At 40.0% G+C, this 23,622-nt stretch overlaps 1 protein-coding gene across 1 annotated transcript in view; it reads right to left on the reverse strand.

The window, feature by feature from the left end:
* The window catches only part of MTMR8 (myotubularin related protein 8), a 275,747-nt gene extending 252,125 nt beyond the window's left edge, over window positions 1-23,622 (reverse strand). Inside the window, exon 1 of the mRNA XM_060292870.1 lies at window positions 23,539-23,622. Coding sequence (XP_060148853.1) covers window positions 23,539-23,562 — 24 coding nt within the window. The 5' untranslated portion in view covers window positions 23,563-23,622. The remainder of the gene's footprint in view (window positions 1-23,538) is intronic.

Genomic DNA, 23,622 nt, shown 5'->3' on the forward strand with positions numbered 1-23,622 from the left:
CATAAAAATGTTACTCGGTATACTCGTAGTTGTGTGAAATTACCTTATATATTATTAAAGGGACCAGCTGAATGGAATAAGACTCTAGGTATTATAATGTGTAAAAATTGCTCTCTGTATACCTGCATTAATTCTAGTATATCTTTTAACATATCTACTGAAAGTTTATACATTTTACGAGCTCGGACAGGTCTTTGGTTTCCTGTGAATCTTGGAAGGGAATGGCAAGTATCTCTTCCTATGGCTGTTTTGCAATATTTAGCTGATGCATTAAAAAGAAGTAAAAGATTCATAGGAATGTTGATTGCAGCTGTCATGGGTATTATAGCCATGACAGCTACTGCTACAGTAGCTGGAGTTGCTTTAGAACAATCTATTCAGACCGTTGATTATATAACTGATTGGCATAAAAATTCTGAAATGCTTTGGTCCTCTCAACGACAAATTGATTTGGAAATACATTCGGAAATAGCAGACTTACAACAAGCTGTGGTTATGTTGGGGGACCAACTTGTGAATTTGCAAAGACAAATGAAGCTACGTTGTGATTGGAATCAAAGTGCCTTTTGTGTCACTTTGGTTCCATATAATCAGTTTGCATTCCCCTGGGCAAAAATAAATAAACATTTATTACATCACAAAAATTTGACAGAAGAAATTGTGAATTTACAAGGGGAAATTCAACAAACTTTTCAAAAGAAATTACAACGACTTAATTTGCAAGAAGTATGGACTGGAATTATTCAAGGATTTAATAATTTAAATCCTATGTCTAAATTACATGCTTTATTTGGTTCTACCGCAGGATTGTTAATGATCATTATAATAATCATATGTTTAATTGTAGTCTGACAATGAGTGAATGCCACCCACCAGGCAACACCGCAACAAGCTGCCGTGTTCTCCTTGATGCTGCACAAGCTGCAAAACAAAAAGGGGGAAATGTAGTGGAATAACTGAGGACATGGAAAGGAGACGTGACCCATGAGCCCCCCCTCGGCAAACCGAGGGCTAGCGAAGAAGCCAGAACCCCTCGGCAAACCGAGGGCTGGCACCACTCGGCAAACCAAGGGCTAGCGAATAGGCCAGAACCCCTCGGCAAACCGAGGGCTGGTGAATAAGCCAGGACTGCAGGCAGTCCGGGATACTTTGGGCACTGATCCATGAAATGACCTCAGTATAATCAGAACACAAGGAAATGTCCTTGTGCTACTTTAGTATAATCAGAATGATGGGAACACAAGGAGATGTCCTTGTGCTGCTTATGAGCTCAAGGACAAAGCATGGCATGTCTTCAAGAAAGCCCATTGTTGTTGTATAATCAATAAAAGCATATGTTGCTGCTTTGGCACTTCTGGAATGTTAAGAAAACAAGTCTTAAGATGTAAACATAGATAATGCTTAAATAAAAGTCACCACAGCAGGACAGAGGGTGCTGTATTGCCTGAGTGAGCAGCAGCCCTGTACTGCTGTGCTTCTGCACAATTCATCTCGTGTGATGAGCTTGCTTTCCGCCCTGTCATAAGAAAACTACAATATACATCAGAAATACATCTACAGGTGGAATAACTCCTACACAACATCCACTGAATGCTGGCAGAAGACATCAGACCTCCCAAAAGGCAAGAAACTCCCCACGTACCTGGGTATGGCAAAAGAAAAAAGAATAAACACAGACAAAAGAATAGGGATGGGACCTGCACCAGTGGGAGGGAGCTGTGAAGGAGGAAAGGTTTCCACACACTAGAAGCCCCTTTGCGGGCAGCGACAGCAGGTGGTGAAGGGGGAAGCTTTGGAGCTGTGGAGGAGAGCACAGCAACAGGGGTGCGGAGGGCAAAGTGGAGAGATTCCCGCACAGAGGATCAGTGCCGACCAGCACTCACCAGCCGGAGAGGCTGGTCTGCTCACCTGCTGGTGTGGGTGGGGCCTGCGAGCTGAGGCTCGGGCTTCGGTCAGAGTGCAGGAAGAGGACTGGTGGCGTGAACACAGCCAAAAGAGGTTAGTGCATCACGGTTAGCCAGGAAGAAGGCCAGGAAAAAGTCTCGACCCGCCTAAGAAACAAGAGAGTTTCTCTTCCCTCTTTGTTTCCTGGTGCACGAGGAGAGGGGATTAAGAGGGCTGTTTAAAGGGGCTCCAGAGACGGGCACAAGCTGCGGCTATTAGCGTGGATCCCAGAGACAGGCATGAGACACAAAGGATGCTGCTGCCGCTACCAAGAAGCCTGTGTGCGAGAACAGGTCACTATCCACACCTGCCCTACCGGGAGGCTGTGCAACCCACCACTTCCAGGGTCCCGTGATCCAGGGACAACTTCCCAGGAGAATGCACTGTGCACCACAAGCTGCTGCAGTGAAACACCAGCCTCTGCCGCCACAGGCTCACCCTGCACTCCGTGCCCCTCCCTCCCCCCGGCCTGTGTGAGCAGGGCCCCCGAAACAGCGGCTTCATTAACCACTTCCTGTCTAAGTGAAGAACAGATGCCCTCCGGCAACATACACACAGAGGCAGGGCCAAATCCAAAGCTGAACCCCGGGAGCAGTGTGAACAAAGAAGAGAAAGGGAAATTTCTCCCAGCAGACTAAGGAGCAGCAGATTAAATCTCCAAAATCAAGCTGATGTACCCTGTATCGGTGGAATACCCAAATAGACAACTAATCATCCCAAACTGAGGCAGTGGACTTTGAGAGCAAGATATATTATTCTTTCCACTTTTCATGTTTTTGTAAGTGTGTATGTGTATGCTTTTGTGTGAGATTTTGTCTGTATAGCTTTGCTTTCACCATTAGTCCTAGGGATTGGTCTGTCCGGTTTTTTTGTTTGTTTGCTTGTTTGTTTTTTTGTAACTTTAAAAAGAAAATTTTGTCTTAATAACTACTTTTTATTTTAATAAATTTATTTTATATCATCTTTATTTTATTTTATCCTGTTTCTTTCTTTCTTTCATTCTTTCTACTTTTTCTCCCTTTTATTCTGAGCCATGTGGATGAAACGCTCTTGTTGCTGCAGCCAGGAGTCAGTGCTGTGCCTCTGAGGTGGGAGAGCCAAATTCAGGACACTGGTCCACAAGAGACCTCCCAGATCCACCTAATATCAAATGGCAAAAATCTCCCAGAGATCTCCGTGTCAACAGCAACACCCAGCTTCACTCAATGACCAGCAAGCTACAGTGCTGGACACCCTATGCCAAACAAGTAGCCAGACAGGAACACAACCCCATCCATTAGCACAGAGGCTGCCTGAAATTGTAATAAGGTCACAGACACCCCAAAACACATCACCAGACGTGGACTTGCTACCAGAAAGACAAAATGCAATCTCATCCACCAGAACACAGGCAATAGTCCCCTCCACCGGGAAGCCTACACAACCCACTGAACCAACTTTAGCCACTGGGGAAAGACAAAAAAAAAAAAAAAACGGGAAATACAAATCTGCAGCCTGCAAAAAGTAGACCCCAAACACAGTAAGATAAGCAAAACGAGAAGGCAGCAAAATACACAGCAAATGAAGGAGCAACATAAAAACCCACCACATCTAACAAATGAAGAGGAACTAGTCAGTCTACCTGAAAAAGAATTCAGAATAAGGATAGTAAAGGTGATCCAAAATCTTAGAAACAGAATAGAGAAAATGCAAGAAATATTTAACAAGGACCTAGAAGAACTAAAGAGGAAACAAGCAATGATGAACAACACAATAAATGGAATTAAAAATACTCTAGAAAGGATCAATAACAGAATAACTGAGGCAGAAGAATGGATAAGTGACCTGGAAGATAAAATAGAGGAAATAACTAATGCAGAGCAGAATAAAGAAAACAGAATGAAAAGAACTGAGGACAGTCACAGAGACCACTGAGACAACATTAAACATACCAACATTCGAATTATAGGGGTCCCAGAATAAGAAAAGAGAAAGAAATGGATGGAGAAAATATTTGAAGAGATTATAGATAAAAACTTCCGAAATATGGGAAAGGAAATAGATAATAAAGTCCAGGAAACACACAGAGTCCCAAACAGGATAAATAAAAGGAGAAACACGACAAGACACATATTAATCAAACTGTCAAAAATTTAAAAAAAAAGAAAACGTATTAAAAGCAGCAAGGGGATGGAAAATGATATTCCATGCAACTGGAAACCAAAAAAAAGCTGGAATAGCAATTCTCATATCAGACAAAACAGACTTTAAAGAAAAGACAAGAAACAAAGAAGGACACTACATAATGATCAAGATATCGACCCAAGAAGAAGATATAGCAATTGTAAATATTTATGCATCCAACATAGGAGCACCTCAATACATAAGGCAAATACTAACAGCCATAAAACGGGAAATCAACAGTAACATATTCATAAAAGGGGACTTTAACACCCCACTTTCACCAATGGCCAGATCATCCAAAATGAAAATAAATAAGGAAACACAAGCTTTAAAAAATACATTAAACAAGATGGACTTAATTGATATTTATAGGACATTCCATCCAAAAACAACAGAATACACATTTTTCTCAAATGCTCATGGAACATTCTCCAGGTTGGATCATATCTTGGGTCACAAATAAAGTCTTGCTAAATTTAAGAAAATTGAAATTGTATCAAGTATCTTTTCTGAAAACAACGCTATAAGAGTGGATATCAATTACAGGAGAAGATCTGTAAAAAATACAAACACATGGAGGCTAAACAATACACTACTTAATAACGAAGTGATCACTGAAGAAATCAAAGAGGAAATCAAAAAATACCTAGAAACAAATGACAATGGACACAACGACCCAAAACCTATGGGGTGCAGGAAAAGCAGTTCTAAGAGGGAAGTTTATAGCAATGCAATCCTACCTTAAGAAACAGGAAATATCTCAAATAAAAAAACTAACCTTGCACGTAAAGCAATTAGACAAAGAAGAACAAAAATACCCTAAAATTAGAAGAATGAAAGAAATCATAAAAATCAGATCAGAAGTAAATGTAAAAAATGAGGGAAACAGTAGCAAAGATCAATAAAACTAAAAGCTGGTTCTTTGAGAAGATAAACAAAATTGATAAACCATTAGCCAGACTCATCAAGAAAAAAAGGGAGAAGACTCAATTCAATAGAATTAGAAATGAAACAGGAGAAGTAACAACTGACACTGCAGAAATACAAAAGATCATGAGAGATTACTACAAGCAACTCTATGCCAATAAAATGGACAACCTGAAAGAAATGAACAAATTCTTAGAAAGGCACAACCTGTTAAGACTGAATCAGGAAGAAATAGAAAATATGAACAAACCAATCACAAGCACTGAAATTGAGACTGTGATTAAAAATCTTCCAGCAAACAAAAGTCCACAACCTGATGGCATCACAGGCAAATTCTATTCAAACATTTAGAGAAGAGCTAACACCTATACTTCACAAACTCTTCCAAAATATAGCAGAGGGAGGAACACTCCCAAACTCATTCTACGAGGCCACCATCACCCGGATACCAAAGCCAGACAAACATGTCACAAGGAAAACTACTGCCCAATATCACTGACAAACAGAGATGCAAAAATCCTCAACAGAATACAAGCAAACAATTCACCAGCACATTAAAAGGATCACACACCATGATCAGGTGGGGTTTATTCCAGGAATGCAAGGATTCTTCAATATAAGCAAATCAATCAACGTGATATACCATATTAACAAACTGAAGGAGAAAAACCATATGATCATCTCAATAGATGCAGAGAAAGCTTTCTACAAAATTCAACACCCATTTATGATAAAAACTCTGCAGAAAGTAGGCATAGAGGGAACTTTCCTCAACATAATAAATGGCATATATGACAAACTCACAGCCAACATCATCCTCAGTGATGAAAAGCTGAAAGCATTTCCACTAAGATCAGGAACAAGACAAGGTTGCCCAGCCTCAACACTCTGACTCAACATTGTTTCGGAAGTTTTAGCAACAGAAATCAGAGAAGAAAAAGAAATGAAAGGAATCCAAATTGGAAAAGAAGAAGTAAAGCTGTCACTGTTTGCAGATGACATGATACTATACATAGAGGATCCCAAATATGCTACCAGAAAACTACTAGAGCTAATCAATGTATTTGGTAAAGTAGCAGGATACAAAATTAATGCACAGAAATCTCTGGCATTCCTATACACTGATGATGAAAAATCTGAAAATGAAATTAAGAAAACACTCCCATTTACCACTGCAACAAAAAGAATAAAATATCTAGGAAGAAACCTACCTAAGGAGACAAAACACCTTTATGCAGAAAATTATAAGACACTGATGAAAGAAATTAAAGATGATACAAATAGATGGAGAGATATACCATGTTCTTGGATTGGAAGAATCAATATTGTGAAAATGACTCTAGTACCCAAAGCAATCTACAGATTGAATGCAATCCCTATCAAACTACCACTGGCATTTTTCAAGAACAAGAACAAAAAATTTCACAATTTGTGTGGAAACACAAAATACCCTGAATAGCTCAAGCAATCCTGTGAATGAAAAATGGAGCTGGAGGAATCAGGCTCCCTGACTTCAAACTATACTACAAAGCTACAGTAATCAAGACAGTATGGTACTGGCACATAAACAGAAATATAGATGAATGGAACAGGAAAGAAAGCCCAGATATACGTAATGCACATATGGTCACTTTAGCTTTGATAAAGGATGCAAGAATATACAGTGGAGAAAAGACAGCCTCTTCAATAAGTGGTGATGTGAAAACTGGACAGGTCCATGAAAAAGTATGAGATTAGAACACTCCCTAACACCATATACAAAAATAAGCTCAAAATCGATTAAAGATCTAAATGTAAGGCCCAAAACTATCAAACTCTAGAGGAAAACATAGGCAGAACACTCTATGACATAAATCACAGCAAGATTCTTTTTGACCCACCTCCTAGAGAAAAGGAAATAAAAACAAAAATAAACAAATGGTTCCCATGAAACCTCAAAGCTTTTGCACAGCAAAGGAAACCATAAACAAGACCAAAAGACAACTTCAGAATGGGAAAAAATATTTGCAAATGAAGCAACTGACAAAGGATTAATCTCCAAAATTTACAAGCAGCTCATGCAGCTCAATAACAAAAAAACAAACAACCCAATCCAAATATGTGCAGAAGACCTAAATAGACATTTCTCCAAAGAAGATATACAGATTGCCAACAAACACATGAAAGGATGCTCAACATCACAAATCATTAGAGAAATGCAAATCAGAAGTAAAAGGTATCACCTCACACCATTCAGAATGGCCATCATCAAAAAATCTAGAAACAATAAATGCTGGAGAGGGTGTGGAGAAAAGGGAACCCTCTTGCACTGCTGGTGGTAATGAAAATTGATACAGCCACTATGGAAACAGTATGGAGGTTCCTTCAAAAACTACAAATAGAGGACAAGTGGAAGATGGTGGAAGAATAAGACGCAGAGATCACCTTCCTCCCCACAGATATACCACAAATACATCTACACGTGGAACAACTCCTACAGAACACTTACTGAACACTGGCAGAAGACCTCAGACCTCCCAAAACGCAAGAAACTCCCCAGGTCCTGGGTAGGGCAAAAGAAAAAACAGAGACAAAAGAATAGGGACTGGACCTGCACAAGTGGGAGGGAGCTGTGAAGGAGGAAAGAGTTCCACACACTAGGAAGCCCGTTCACAGGCAGGACTGCAAGCTGAGGCTCTAGCTTTGCTCAGAGCGCAGGGAGAGGACTGGGTTTGACACAGCCTGAATGGCTTAGTGCACCATGGATAGCCGGGAGGGAGTACGGGAAAAAGTCTGGACCTGCCAAAGAGGCAAAAGACTTTTTCTTCCCTCTGTGATTCCTGGTGCACTAGGAGAGGGGATTAAGAGCGCTGCTTAAAGGAGCTGCACAGACGGGTGGGAGCCCGCCTAAAAGTGCGGACCCCAGAGATGGGCATGAGATGCTAAGGCTGCTGCTGCCACCAACAAGAAACCTGTGTGCGAGCACAGGTCACTCTTCACACCACCCTTCCGGGGAGACTGTGCAGCCCGCCACTGCCAGGTTCCCAGGATCCAGGGACAACTTCCCCAGGAGAACACATGGCGAGCCTCAGGCTGGTGCAACGTCATGCTGGCCTCTGCTGCCGCAGACTTGCCCCGCACTCCGTGCCCCTCGCTCCCCCAGGCCGGAATGAGCCAAAGCCCGCGAATCAGTGGCTCCTTTAACCCTGTCCTGTCTGAGTGAAAAACAGATGCCCTCCGGTGACCTACACACAGAGGCGGTGCCAAATCCAAAGCTGAGCCCCTGGGAGCTGTGCGAACAAACAAGAGAAAGGGAAATCTCTCCCAGCAGCCTTAGAAGCAGCGGACTAAAGCTCCACAATCATCTTGATGTACCCTGCATCTGTGGAATACATGAATAGACAACGAATCATCCCAAATTGAGGAGGTGGACTTTGAGAGCAAGATTTATGACTTTTTCCCCTTTTCCTCTTTTTGTGAGTGTGAATGTTTATGCTTCTGTGTGAGATTTTGTCTGTGTAGCTTTGCTTCCACCATTTGTCCTAGGGTTCTATCTGTCCGTAGTTTTGGGGTTTTTTTGTGTTTCTTTTCTTAATAATTATTTTGTATTTTAATTATTTTATTTTACTTTATCTACTTTCTTTCTTTCCTTCCTTCCCTCCTTTAGAAAATGAATCATCCCAAATTAAGGAGGTGGACTTTCAGAGCAATTTTATGATTTTTTCCCCTTTTCCTCTTTTTGTGATTGTGTATGTGTATGCTTCTGTGTGAGATTTTGTCTGTACAGCTTTGCTTCCACCATTTGTCCTAAGGTTCTATCCGTTCGTTTTTTTTTAATTTTTTTCTTAATAATTATTTTTTATTTTAATAACTATTATATTTTACTTTAAATTCTATCTTTATTTCTTTTCTCCTTCCTTCCCTCCTTCCTTCCTTCTTCCCTCGTGCCCTCCCTCCCTCCTTTCTTTCTGTCTTTCCTTCCTTCCTTCTTTCCTTCTTTCCTTCTTTTCTTCTTTCTTTCTTTCTTTCTTTCTTTCTTTCCTTCTTTCTACTTCTACTAATGCTTTCTCTCTACGATTTCTCCCTTGTATTCTGAGCCGTGTGGATGAAAGGCTCTTGGTACTGCAACCAGGAGTCACTGCTGTGCCTTTGACAGGGGAGAGCCAACTGCAGGACACTGGTCAACAAGAGACCTCCCAGCTCCACATAACATCAAATGGTGAACATCTACCAGAGATGTCCATCTCAATGCCAGCACCCAGCTTCAATAAACGACCATCAAGCTACAGTGCTGGACACCCTATGCCAAACAACTAGCAAAACAGGAGCACAAGCCCACCCATTAGCAGAGATGCTGCCTAAAATCATAATAAGTCCACAGACACCCCAAAAAACACCACCAGACGTGGACCTGCCCACCAGAAAGACAAGATCCAGCCTCATACACCAGGACACAGGCACTAGTCCCTTTCACCAGGAAGCCTAGAAAACCCACTGAACCAAACTTAGCCACAGGGGACAGACACCAAAAACAACGGGAACTACGAACATGCAGCCTGCAAAAAGGAGACCCCAAACACAGTAAGATAAGCAAAATGAGAAGACAGAAAAACACACAGCAGATGAAGGAGCAAGAAAAAACCCACCAGACCTAACAAATGAAGGGGAAATAGGCAGTCTACCTGAAAAAGAATTCAGAATAATGATAGTAAAGATGATCCAAAATCTTGGAAATAGAATAGACAAAATGCAAGAAACATTTAACAAGGACCTAGAAGAATTAAAGATGAAACAAATGACGATGAACAACACAATAAATGAAATTAAAAACACTCTAGATGGGATCAGTAGCAGAATAACTGAGGCAGAAGAACGGATAAGTGACCTGGAAGATAAAATAGTGGAAATAACTAGTACAGAGCAGAATAAAGAAAAAAGAATGAAAAGAACTGAGGACATTCTCAGAGACCTCTGGGACAACATTAAATGCACCAACATTCGAATTATAGGGGTTCCAGAAGAAGAGAAAACGAAAGGGACTGAGAAATTATTTGAAGAGATTACAGTAGGAAACTTCCCTAATATGGGAAAGGAAAGAGTTAATCAAGTCCAGTAAGCACTGAGAGTCCCATACAGGATAAATCCAAGGAGAAATATGCTAAGACACATATTAATCACGCTGTCAAAAATTAAATACAAAGAAAGCATATTAAAAGCAGCAAGGAAACAGCAACAAATAACACGCAAGGGAATCCCATAAGGTTAACACCTGATCTTTCAGCAGAAACTCTGCAAGCCAGAAGGGAGTGGCAGGACATATTTAAAGTGATGAACGAGAAAAACCTGAAACCAAGATTACTATACCCAGCAAGGATATCATTCAGATTTGATGGAGAAATTAAAACCTTTACAGACAAGCAAAAGCAGAGAGAGTTCAGCACCACCAAACCAGCTTTACAACAAATGCTAAAGGAACTTCTTTAGGCAAGAGAAGGAAAAGACCTACAATAACGAACGCAAAACAATTTAGAAAATGGGAATAGGAATATACATATCGATAATTACTTTAAATGTAAATGGACTAAATGCTCCCACCAAAAGACACTGATTGGCTGAATGGATACAAAAACAAGACCCATATATATGCTGCCTACAAGGGACCAACTTCAAACCCAGAAACACACACAGACTGAAAATAAAGGGATGGTAAAATATATTCCATGCAAATAGAAACTGAAAGAAAGCTGGAGTAGCAATTCTCATATCAGACAAAATAGACTTTAAAATAAAGACTATTAGAAGAGACAAAGAAGGACACTACATAATGATCAAGGGAGCGATCCAAGAAGAAGATATAACAATTGTAAATATTTATGCACCCAACATAGGAGCACCTCAATACATAAGGCAAATGCTAACAGCCATAAAAGGAGAAATCGACAGTAACACATTCATAGTAGGGGACTTTAACACCCCACTTTCACCAATGGACAGATCATCCAAAATGAAAATAAATAAGGAAACACAAGTTTTAAATGATACATTAAACAAGGTGGACTTAATTGATATTTATAGGACATTCCATCCAAAAACAACAGAATACACATTTTTCTCGAGTGCTCATGGAACATTCTCCAGGATAGATCATATCTTGTGTCACAAATCAAGCCTTGGTAAATTTAAGAAAATTGAAATCATATCAAGTATCTTTTCCGACCACAACGCTATGGGACTAGATATCAATTACAGGAAAAGATCTGTAAAAAACACCAACACACGGAGCCTAAACAATACACTACTTAATGACAAAGTGATCACTGAAGAAATCAAAGAGGAAATAAAAAATACCTAGAAACAAATGACAATGGAGACACAACAAACCGAACCAATGGGATGCAGCAAAAGCATTTCTAAGAGGGAAGTTTATAGCAATATAAGCCCATATTAAGAAACAGGAAACATCTCAAAAAAACAACCTAACCTTGAACGTAAAGCAATTAGAGAAAGAAGAACAACAACAAAAAGCCCCGAAAGTTAGCTGAAGGAAAGAAATCATAAAAATCAGATCAGAAATAAATGAAAAAGAAATGAAGGAAACGATACCAAAGATCAATAAAACTAAAAGCTGTTTCTTTGAGAAGATAAACAAAATAGATAAATCATTAGCCAGACTCATCAAGAAAAAAGGGAGAAGACTCAAATCATTAAAATTAGAAATGAAAAAGGAGAAGTAACAACTGACACTGCAGAAATACAAAAGATCATGAGAGATTACTACAAGCAACTCTATGTCAATAAAATGTACAACCTGGAAGTAATGGACAAATTCTTAGAAATGCACAACCTGCCAAGACTGAATGACGAAGAAATAGAAAATAAGAATAGACCAATCACAAGCACTGGAATTGAAACTGTGATTAAAAATCTTCCAACAAACAAAAGCCCACGACCTGATGGCTTCACAGGTGAATTCTATCAAACATTTAGAAAAGAGCTAAGACCTATCCTTCTCAAACTCTTCCAAAATAGACCAGAGGGAGGAACTCTCCCAAACTCATTCTACGAAGGACCACCACCCTGATACCAAAACCAGACAAGGATGTCACAAAGAAAGAAAACTACAGGCCAATATCACTGATGAACATAGATGCAAAAATCCTCAACAAAATACTAGCAAACAGAATCCAACAGCCCATTAAATGTATCATACACCATGATCAAGTGGGGTTTATTCCAGAAATGCAAGGATTCTTCAATATACGCAAATCAATCAATATCATAATCCATATTAATAAATGGAAGGAGAAAAACAATATGATCATCTCAATAGATGCAGAGAAAGCTTTCTACAAAATTCAACACCCATTTATGATAAAAACTCTGCAGAAAATAGGCATAGAGGGAACTTTCCTCAACATAATAAAGGCCATATATGACAAACCCACAGCCAGCATCATCCTCATTGGTGAAAAACTGAAAGCATTTCCACTAAGATCAGGAACAAGACAAGGTTGCTCACTCTCACCACTCTTATTCAAAATGGCTTCGGAAGTTTTAGCCACAGCAATCAGAGAAGAAAAGGAAACAAAAGGAATCCAAACTGGAAAAGAAGAAGTAAAGCTGTCACTGTTTGCAGATGACATGATACTATATATAGAGAATCCTAAAGATGCTACCAGAAAACTACTAGAGCTTATCAATGAATTTGGTAAAGTAGCAGGATACAGAATTAATGCACAGAAATATTTGGCATTCCTATACACTAATGATGAAAAATCTGAATCTGAAATCAAGAAAACACTCCCATTTACCATTGCAACAAAAAGAATAAAATATCTAGGAATAAACCTACCTAAGGAGACAAAAGACCTGTATGCAGAAAATTATAAGACACTGATGAAAGAAATTAAAGATGATACAAATAGATGGAGAGATACACCGTGTTCTTGGATTGGAAGAATCTATGTTGTGAGAATGACTCTACTACCCAAAGCAATCTACAGATTCAATACAATCCCTATCAAACTACCACTGCCATTTTTCACAGAACTAGAACAAAAAATTTCACAAAATGTATGGATACACAAAAGACGCTGAGTACCGAAAGCAATCTTGAGAACGAAAAACGGAGCTGGAGGAATCAGGCTCCCTGACTTCACGTTACAGTACAAAGCTACAGTAATCAAGACAGTATGTTACTGGCACAGAAACAGAAAGATAGATCAATGGAACAGGATAGAAAGCCCAGAGATAAACACACGCACATATGGTCACCTTATCTTTGATAAAGGAGGCAGGAATGTACGGTGGAGAAAGGACAGCCTCTTCAATAAGTGGTGCTGGGAAAACTGGACAGCTACATGTAAAAGCATGAGATTAGATCACTCCCTAACACCACACACAAAAATAAGGTCAAAATGGATTCAAGACCTAAACGTAAGGCCAGGAACTCTCAAACTCTTAGAGGAAAACATAGGCAGAACACTCTATTACATAAATCACACAGCAAGATCCTTCTTGACCCACCTCCTAGAGAAATGGAAATAAAGACAAAAATAAACAAATGGGACCTAATGAAACTTCAAAGCTTTTGCACAGTAAAGGAAACCATAAACAAGACCAAAAGACAACCCTCAGAATGGGAGAAAATATTTGCAAATGAAGCAACTGACAAAGGATCAATCTCCAAAATTTAAAAGCCGCTCATGCAGCTCAATATCAAAAAAAACCAAACAACCCAATACAAAAATGGGCAGAAGACCTAAATAGACATTTCTCCAAAGAAGATATACAGACTGCCAACAAACACATGAAAGAATGCTCAACATCATTAATCATTAGAGAAATGCAAATCAAAACTACAATGAGATATCATCTCACACCAGTCAGAATGGCCATCATCAAAAAACCTAGAAACAATAAATGCTGGAGAGAGTGTGGAGAAAAGGGAACACTCTTGCACTGCTGGTGGGAATTTGAATTGGTTCAGCCACTATGGAGAACAGTATGGAGGTTCCTTAAAAAACTACAAATAGAACTACCATATGACCCAGCAATCCCACTACTGGGCATATACACTGAGAAAGCCATAATTCAAAAAGAGTCATGTACCAAAATGTTTATTGCAGCTCTATTTACAATAGCCCGGAGATGGAAACAACCTAAGTGTCCATCATCGGATGAATGGATAAGGAAGATGTGGCACCTATATACAATGGAATATTACTCAGCCATAAAAAGAAACGAAATTGAGCTATTTGTAATGAGGTGGATAGACCTAGAATCTGTCATACAGAGTGAAGTAAGTCAGAAAGAGAAAGACAAATACCGTACGCTAACACATATATATGGAATTAAAAGAAATGTCATGAAGAACCTAGGGGTAAGACAGGAATAAAGACACAGACCTACTGGAGAACGGACTTGAGGATATGGGGAGGGGGAAGGGTGAGCTGTGACAAAGCGACAGAGAGGCATGGACATATATACACTACCTAACGTAAGGTAGATAGCTAGTGGGAAGCAGCCACATAGCACAGGGAGATCAGGTCGGTGCTTTGTGACCGCCTGGAGGGGTGGGATAGGGAGGGTGGGAGGGAGGGATAGGCAAGAGGGAAGAGATATGGGAAAATATGTATATGTATAAGTGATTCACTTTGTTATAAAGCAGAAACTAACACACCATTGTAAAGCAATTATACCCCAATAAAGATGTTAAAAAAAAACTACAAATAGAACTACCATACGACTTAGCAGTCTGACTACTGGGCATATACCCTGAGAAAATCATAATTCAAAAAGAGTCATGTACCAAAATGTTCATTGCAGCCCTATTTACAATAGCCAGGAGATGGAAGCAACCTACGTGTCCATCATTGGATGAATGGATAAAGAAGATGTGGCACATATATACAATGGAATATTTCTCAGCCATAAAAAGAAACGAAATTGAGTTATTTGTAGTGAGGTGGATGGACCTAGAGTCTGTCATACAGAGTGAAGTAAGTCAGAAAGAGAAAAAAAAAATACCTTATGCTAACACAGATATATGGAGTCTAAGGAAAAAAACAAAAGGTCACGAAAAACCTAGGTGTAAGACGGGAATAAAGACACAGACCTACTAGAGAATGGACTTGAGGATATGAGGAGGTGGAAGGGTAAGCTGTGACAAAGTGAGACAGTGGCATGGACATATATACACTACCAAACGTTAAATAGATAGCTAGAGGGAAGCAGCTGCATGGTATAGGGAGATCAGCCTGGTGCTTTGTGACCACCTAGAGGGGTGGGATAGGGAGTATGGGAGGGAGGGAGATGCAAGAGGGAAGAGATATGGGAACATATGAATATGTATAACTCATTCACTTTGTTATAAAGCAGAAACTAACACACCAATTAAACAATTATACTCCAATAAAGATGTTAAAAAATAAAATAAGATAAAAAAAAATCCAAAGGATAAACCTACACACCTTTGGTCAATTAATCGATGACAAAGGACACATGAATATACACTGGAGAAAAGACTGTGTCTTCAACAAGTGGTGCTAGGAAAACTGGACAGGTACATGTAAAAGAATGAAATTAGAACACTCCCTAACACCATAAACAAAGATAAACTCAAAATGGATTAAAGACCTAAATGTAAGGCCGGAACAATAAAACTCTCAGTGGAAAACATAGGCAGAATATTTTTTGGCAAAAATCACAGCAAGCTCTTTCTCGAACTGCATCCTAGAGTAATGAAAATAAAAACAAAAACAAAGAAAAGGAACCTAATGAAACTTAAAACCTTTTGCATAGCAAAGGAAACCATAAACAAGACAAAAAGATAACTCTCAGAACAGGAGAAAATATTTGCAAATGAAGCAATGGAGAAGAGATTAATCTCCAAAATATACAAACAGCTCACAGAGCTCAATATCAAAAAAAAAACCGCAATCAAAAAAATTGGCAGTAGACAGAAATAGACATTTCTACAATGAAGACACACATATGGCCAAGAGGCACATGAAAAGATGCTCAACATCACTAATTATTAGAGAAATGCAAACCAAAACTATAATAAGGTATCACCTCACTCCGGTTGGAATGGCTAACATCAAAAAATCTACAAACAGTAAATGCTGGAAAGGGTGTGGAGAAAAGGGAACCCTCCTGCATTGTTGGTGGGAATGTTAATTGATACAGCCACTATTGAGAACAGTATGGAGATTCCCTAAAAAACTTAAAATAGAAGTACCATATGACCCAGAAATCCCACTACTGGGCATATACTCTGAGAAAACCATAATTCAAAAAGACACATGCAACCCAATGTTCATTGCAGCACTCCTTACAATATCCAGGTCATGGAAGCAACCTAAATGTCCATAACAGATGAATGGATAAAGAAGATGTGGCGCATATATACAATGGAATATTACTCAGCCATTATTAAAAGAACGAAATTGAGTTATTTGTAGTGAGGTGGATGGGCCTAGAGTCTGTTATACAGAGTGAAGTAAGTCAGAAAGAGAAAAACAAATACCGTATTCTAACACATATATATGGAATCTAAGAAAAAAAAAGTCATGAAGAACCTAGGGGCAAGATGGGAATAAAGACACAGACCTACTAGAGAATGGACTTGAGGATATGGGGAGGGGGAAGGGTAAGCTGTGACAAAGTGAGACAGTGGCATGGACATATATACACTACCAAACGTAAAATAGATAGCTACTGGGAAGCAGCCTCATAGCATAGGGAGATCAGCTCAGTGCTTTGTGACCACCTAGATGGGTGGGATAGGGAGGGTGGGAGGGAGGGAGATGCAAGAGGGAAGAGATACGGGAACATATGTATACGTATAACTGATTCACTTTGTTATAAAGCAGAAACTAACACAAAATTGTAAAGCAATTATACTCCAATAAAGATGTTAAAAAAAGAAAAGAAGATGTGGTACATATACAGAATGGAATATTACTCGGCCATAAAAAGAAACATGTGGGGTCATTTGTAGAGACATGGATGGACCTTGAGACTATCACACAGAATGAAGTAAGTCAGAAAGAGAAAAACAAATATCGTATATTAACACATATATGTGGAATCTGGAACAAATGCTACAGAAGAACTTGTCTGCAAGGCAGAAACAGACACACAGACATAGAGAACAAATGTATGGACACTAATGCTAAAGTGGGGGTGGGATGAACTGGGACATTGGTATAGGTATATATACACTAATATGTATAAAATAGATAACTAATGAGAACCTGCTGTATGGCATAGGGAACTCTACTTAATGCTGTGTTGTGACCTAAATGTGAAGGAAATGCAAAAAAAGAGGGGATATATGTATATGTATAGGTGATTCCCTTCACTTTACAGCAGAAACTAACACCACAATGTAAACCAACTCTACTCCAAAAAAAAAAAAATGTCGCCAAATATTTTAAGTAATGGGCAGAAGACCTAAATAGACATTTCTCCAAAGAAGACAGACATATGGCCAACAAACACATGAAAAGATTCACAACATCACTAATTATTAGAGAAATGCAAATCAAAACTACAGTGAGGTATCACCTCACACTGGTTAGAATGGCCATCATCAAAAAATTTACAAACAATAAATGCTGGAGAGGTTGTGGAGAAAGGGAACCCTACACTTTTGGTGGAAATGTAAATTGGTACAGCCACTACGGAGAACAGTATGGAGGTTCCTTATAAAACTAAAAATAGCAGTACCAAATGACTCAACAATCCAACTCCTTGGCATATATCTGGAGAAAACCATAATTCAAAAAGATACAGGCACCCAAATGTTCATTGAAGCACTATTTACAATAGCCAGGACATGGAAACAACCTAAATGCCCATCAACAGAGGAATGGATAAAGAAGATGTGGTGCATATATACAATGGAATATTACTCAACCATAAAAGTGAACGAAATTGCATTATTTGTAGAGACATGGATGGACCTAGGGACTGTCATACAGAGTGAAGTAAGTCAGAAAGAGAAAGAAAATATCGTATATTAACGCAGATATTTGGAATCTAGAAAAATGGTATAGATGAACTTATTTGCAAAGCAGAAATAGAGACACAGACGTAGAGAATAAACATATGGATACCAAGGGGGGAATGGGGAGTGGGATTGATTGGGAGATTGGGATTGACATATATACACTACTATGTATAAAATAGATAACTAATGAGAACAGACTGTATAGCACAGGGAACTCTACTCAAGGCTATGTGGTGATCTAAATGGGAAGGAAATCCAAGGAAGAGGGGATACATGTATATATGTGGCTGAATCACTTTGCTGTACAGCAGAAACTAACACAACATTGTAAAGCAACTATTTTCCAATAAAAGAAAAAAGGATATTATTAGAGATGGGCAATTGCATGCTATAGCTAAGTAACAGAGGTGGTTTTCTGAAGGATGCACATTTGATCAACTTACTGGGCTTTGGTATAAGCCAACGGCCACCCTCCTCTTTCTGAAGCCACTCAAGAAACCATACTAAAATTAATACATTAAATGACTCATTGGGGGAACTGATAAAATGATACCCTGGGGAAAACAATACTTTTGGAAACCTTCCCCCGAAATAGTAGCTGAAATATGTCAGAGGTGTCAGATCTGTCCTAAGTATAACCCAGAAAAACCTATTTATACTTCTCAGAACCACTTTCCTTTGCCTCCTGGTCCCTTTGCTATCTGTCAGCTGGGTGTTATCTACCTGTCTCCCTCTCAAGGATACAAATATGTTCTGATGATGATGTGCATGTATTCCCATTTGGTGGAAGCCTTTCCTTGCAGACGTGCAACTCCCCTTACAGTGGCCAAAATATTGTTGGAAAGGATTATTCTTTTTTTTAACATCTTTATTGGAGTATAATTGCTTTACAATGGTGTGTTAGTTTCTGCTTTATAACAAAGTGAATCAGTTATACATATACATATGTTCCCATATCTCTTTCCTCTTGCATCTCCCTCCCTCCCACACTCCCTATCCCACCCCTCTAGGTGATCACAAAGCACCGAGCTAATCTCCCTGTGCTATGTGGCTGCTTCCCACTAGCTATCTATTTTACGTTTGGTAGTGTACATATGTCCATGATAAATACCGTATGCTAACACATATATATGGAATCTAAGGGAAAAAATGTCATGAAGAACCTAGGGGTAAGATGGGAATAAAGACACAGACCTACTAGAGAATGGACTTGAGGATATGGGGAGGGGGAAGGGTAAACTGTGACAAAGTGAAAGGATTATTCTTAATTGGGGAATTCCTCTGCAATTACATAGTGATAATGGTGTCCATTTCACTGGACAAATTCTAAATGCTGTTTGTGAAATCTGGCCTATGCTACCACATTTCCACTGTGACTATCATCCTCAATCTTCTGGTGTAATGGAAAGAACAAATGACATAATCGAGACCTAACTAGCAAAAATCTCTGAGGCCTTCGGCCTTCCTTGGCCTAAATTGCTACCCATAGTTCTGGTAAACTTAATATCTATACCCTTTCGAAAACACAAACTGTAACCATTTGAAAAAATTATTGAAAAACCCATGATTCTTGACTCAGGACTATGTAAGCCCCTTCTAGTCAAGGGAGATCTTTTACATTATTGTCAAAGTCTCATTAAGGCTCTAAAAAAATGAGCACCTGGTTGAAAACTTTTTCCACAGTGAGCTCCTGGGAGATGGAGATACAGAACACCACAATTTAAAACCAGTGGACTATGTTTATTGTAAAAGACATATTTTAAAGGACTCCTTACAACCCAGATAGAAGGGACCCTATTAGGTACTTTTAACCAACACCCTGTGCTGCTAAACTTAAAGGCGTTGATTCTTGGATTCATGTTTCCAATTTTTAAAAAAAGGCTTCCCCACCTGTGTGGGCCTCTGAAACAGTTGGAGACCTAAAGCTGAAAGTGATCCAGAAGTGACTCAGATGGCACCTAATGTAGATGGCTCTCCCAAGACTTTGGACAAGGCTGGTACTCTCCATGATCCTCATTGATGAAATCCCTCAAGTTACCCTCGTTCTAATTACTGTCATCATAGAGTTGTTACATCTTCTTCATTATGTAATAACTGATGAGGCACCAAATTGCCTTTCCTTCTTATAGACACACTTTCAAGGAGTGAAAATTTTCATGAATAGGTTTATGGCCAGGAATTAAAGTTTAGTGGAAATGACCCTGGCCCTTTGGTCCTTCGATTTTGACTATGAAGGACTGGAGAATTGAACTTTTGGGACTCCTCCTTGAAGTTACAGTTTTATTAATGTGCTTTACCCTATTACATACAGTAGGCATCCTCCATGAGTGGCAATTCTATCTTGCATTAACTCTGCTGGGAATAAGCCTCTGGCTCCAAGTCTTGCCCATTCGATTAATTTATTCCACTTGGTATTCTTTCACCAACCAAGACCAGGAGTTACCCTTAGTCTTCTTTATATTAAAATAGCTGACTTTTCTTGGGATACTTCCTTTACTAGAGTTATGTTATTATCTCTCTTATTATCCACCCAGGCTCCTTATGACTGGGAAAATAATGCCTTATTCTGCATTTCCCAAAGTCTAGCCATGGAGGAAATCTAAAAGACTATTGGATATGCCATCAGCACCCTAGATAATTCACTGAATACCCAGGATCCCCTTGCCTTGGCTATCTCCAATCTTACTCGTATCCCTCTATCATACCCTTTTCAGAATTCATCTATTCTCCAAGCATACCATGTTCATCTACTCAAATCCACAGTTCCCTTTCCTTGTTTGCCTTGTTTGGAACCAGATAAAACCCAGAATATTCCCATAGGAACATGTGTTCCAACGAAGCCCTTTGGTTACCTGGAAACATCAGATCCAGCTTCCAAACACCCAACTTTACTTCACTGTGCCAAGAAAAACATATTCTCATGATAACCGCCATGTATTCCTACAAGGAAGGCTTCTAGACTGCTCAAATATAACCAACACATGGTTGAATTTCACCTTTGACACCTCCTTTCTCTATGCTCCATCTATGTCTTTATTTGTGGTTGGAAGAGTAGCACCTGGGGGATGTCCTGCCCCAACACCCTAACTCCACGTTCTCAATGTGCTCTAGGACTTTTAATAGTTCCTTTGACTGTGTTAAATTCTTCAGAAATTACCAAATGGCACACACACTCTACTTTCAGCCTATGCCAAGAAACCCCTTCTGAGGGATTTCAGAGGTTCCCAAGAATTATTCAAACCACGTGGGGAGATGGAGCCATTGAAAAAATTATTCAAAATCTCTCTGCTACCATAGCAGACACAGCTAATGCCACAGCTAGAGCATTAAGCGCCCAAAAAGACTTCCTGAATTTGCTTGCTCATGTTATGTTAGATAAAAGATTTTCCTTGGATTACCTTCTTGCAGAACTTGGAGGTATCTGTGTCATCTTAAATAACACCTGTTGTACTTGGATAAATGCCTCTGGTATAGTAGAAACTCAAATTAAGATCTTAACAAAAGAAGACCAATTGACTTCATTCTGATAGTCTTAATACTCCCCTAATGTTTGATTTTTTTATTTGGTTACCCTCAAACATTGTATCTTGGTTCAAAACTGTTCTGCAAACTGGGTTATTACTCTTAATAATTGTTGTCAGCTTCTTTATATTGATAAAGTGCTTGCTTAAATTGATTACTTCTATACTTAGCCATTCTACTGCTCAGTTGATGTTCACACAAGTCGATATACTCGAGGCAGCACATCACGGTGCCTCCAATGAATTTTACAGTCCATCCATTGATTCATTCACACAACCACCCTCTAAGGGACATGATGGACCTGGAGCAGGCAACCAAGCCATTCTGGCTATGTAGGAATAAGAATTGCTCCAATGATGTTTTCTTCAGGAAAAAGCATGGGCAAAAGGGGGAAATGTGAAAAGAACTATGTCAGGAATGACTAAGACATGACCTGAGGACCTCCACGTTTGCTGCCCATGCTGGACTTTTGCTGAACACTCTAAATTAAAACTGCTAAAGAGTTGCTGAGTTGCTAAAAGGAAAGAATAATACTGAGAACTGGACTTCATCTGGACTAAGAAAACATAACTTTCCCTAGTAATGAATGAGATGCATTCCATAACTCAATCTTATGTACAGAATAATTTTACCCTCCAATCCAAATTGTTGGTAAACAACTTGTATAAGACTGCATTGATGTCCCTCTTTTCCTCTAAAAACCCTGGCCATTTCCTCTAGTGGGACACTATTCTGGTTTCTTCCAGACTTTCTGTGATCCCTGAATTGCAATTCTAAGATCCCAAATAAATTACCTTTTTGACTCTTTACAGTTAGTGGTCCATAAAGGTTGATACAAAAAAAGCTTAGTCACAAAAAAGCTTTCACACACATCTTTTTATTTAGTCCTTACAACCACCCTGTGAAGTGAGGAGAACTAATTTCATTATCCCCATTTGGTAAAGGAAGAAAGACAGTCTCAGAGAGGTTAATAAATTTGTCCAGTCATAAGCTACTAGTTGAGGGGACCAGCATTCTAACTCGAGTCTTCCGGCTTCAAAATCCGTGATCTTTCGATTACAACATACTGGGCTTTTATGTGCGTGTCAGTTAGCCTGGGCCACATCTGTTATGATGGATAGAAAAAAATTAAGCAGAGACCAGTTGTAACTCTTCTCTGATCCTCAGCCTGACAGTAGAAAGAAAACTGACTGGAGGGACATGGAATTCGAATAGAAAGAGGCTGAAGTTGGGGAGGGAAAGAGTAGGCTCTGGAAAGAAAAGAAGTACAAGAAGCTCTAACTGGGGGGTCAGCTATACACAGACGCCAGCTGGCCTGGCAATGTCACCTCTCGCGTTTTCCTTCCCGGCTGAGCAAGTCCAGGTCCACTCTGCTACACCTCCTTCCTTTCTCATAGCCCACCTTGGGGCTGCACAGATGTTTTTGCCCCCAAAACCCACACATGCATGCGGGGGAGCTGGGGTGGGGGTGATGGTGGTGGTCTGGGCAACTGCTGGGGCAGGTCAGGGGAGGAGTCAAGAGGAGAGTAGGGAAACACTGGATAAAGGAAGTAACTCTCCGGGAGGCAATGCCAAGCGCGGCGCTCAAGAAAGGCTGTTACAACTGCAGCGAGTGTATATAAAAGGCTGGAGTAAAGGCGTGTGTGAGGTAACGACTGGGGAGCCGGGAGGAGCTGGGGTCGGAGGGACAGGTCAGGGAGGGACCCATCAGGCAAACACCCGGCGCGGGGTCTGCGTCACGTGAGAGGACAGTTGGCACAGGACCACCTCTCCTTCGCGCCGCAGCCGCCAGCAGGCAGATCCCAAGGAGAAGAAAGTTCAGATTGGGTGAAAGGGGGTGTGAACCGAGGAATATCACTCGGGTCCCGCGCGGAAGAGGGCGTCAAAGAGCACCCTGAGAAGGCTTGAGGGGGCGTGCCTGGGCTCACGGCAGAGCACCGAGAGGGAGCCCAGGGTTCCCAGCCTCGCCAAACTCTTCTCCTTACCTTGGGCACAGTGATATGGTCCATGACCGCGGCTCCCGCCACCCGACTGCCTCACCGCTACTCGGGCTTCTGCCGCCACCACCG

The sequence above is a fragment of the Globicephala melas genome, chromosome X (assembly GCF_963455315.2).
Source record: "Globicephala melas chromosome X, mGloMel1.2, whole genome shotgun sequence".
NCBI lineage: Eukaryota > Metazoa > Chordata > Mammalia > Artiodactyla > Delphinidae > Globicephala > Globicephala melas.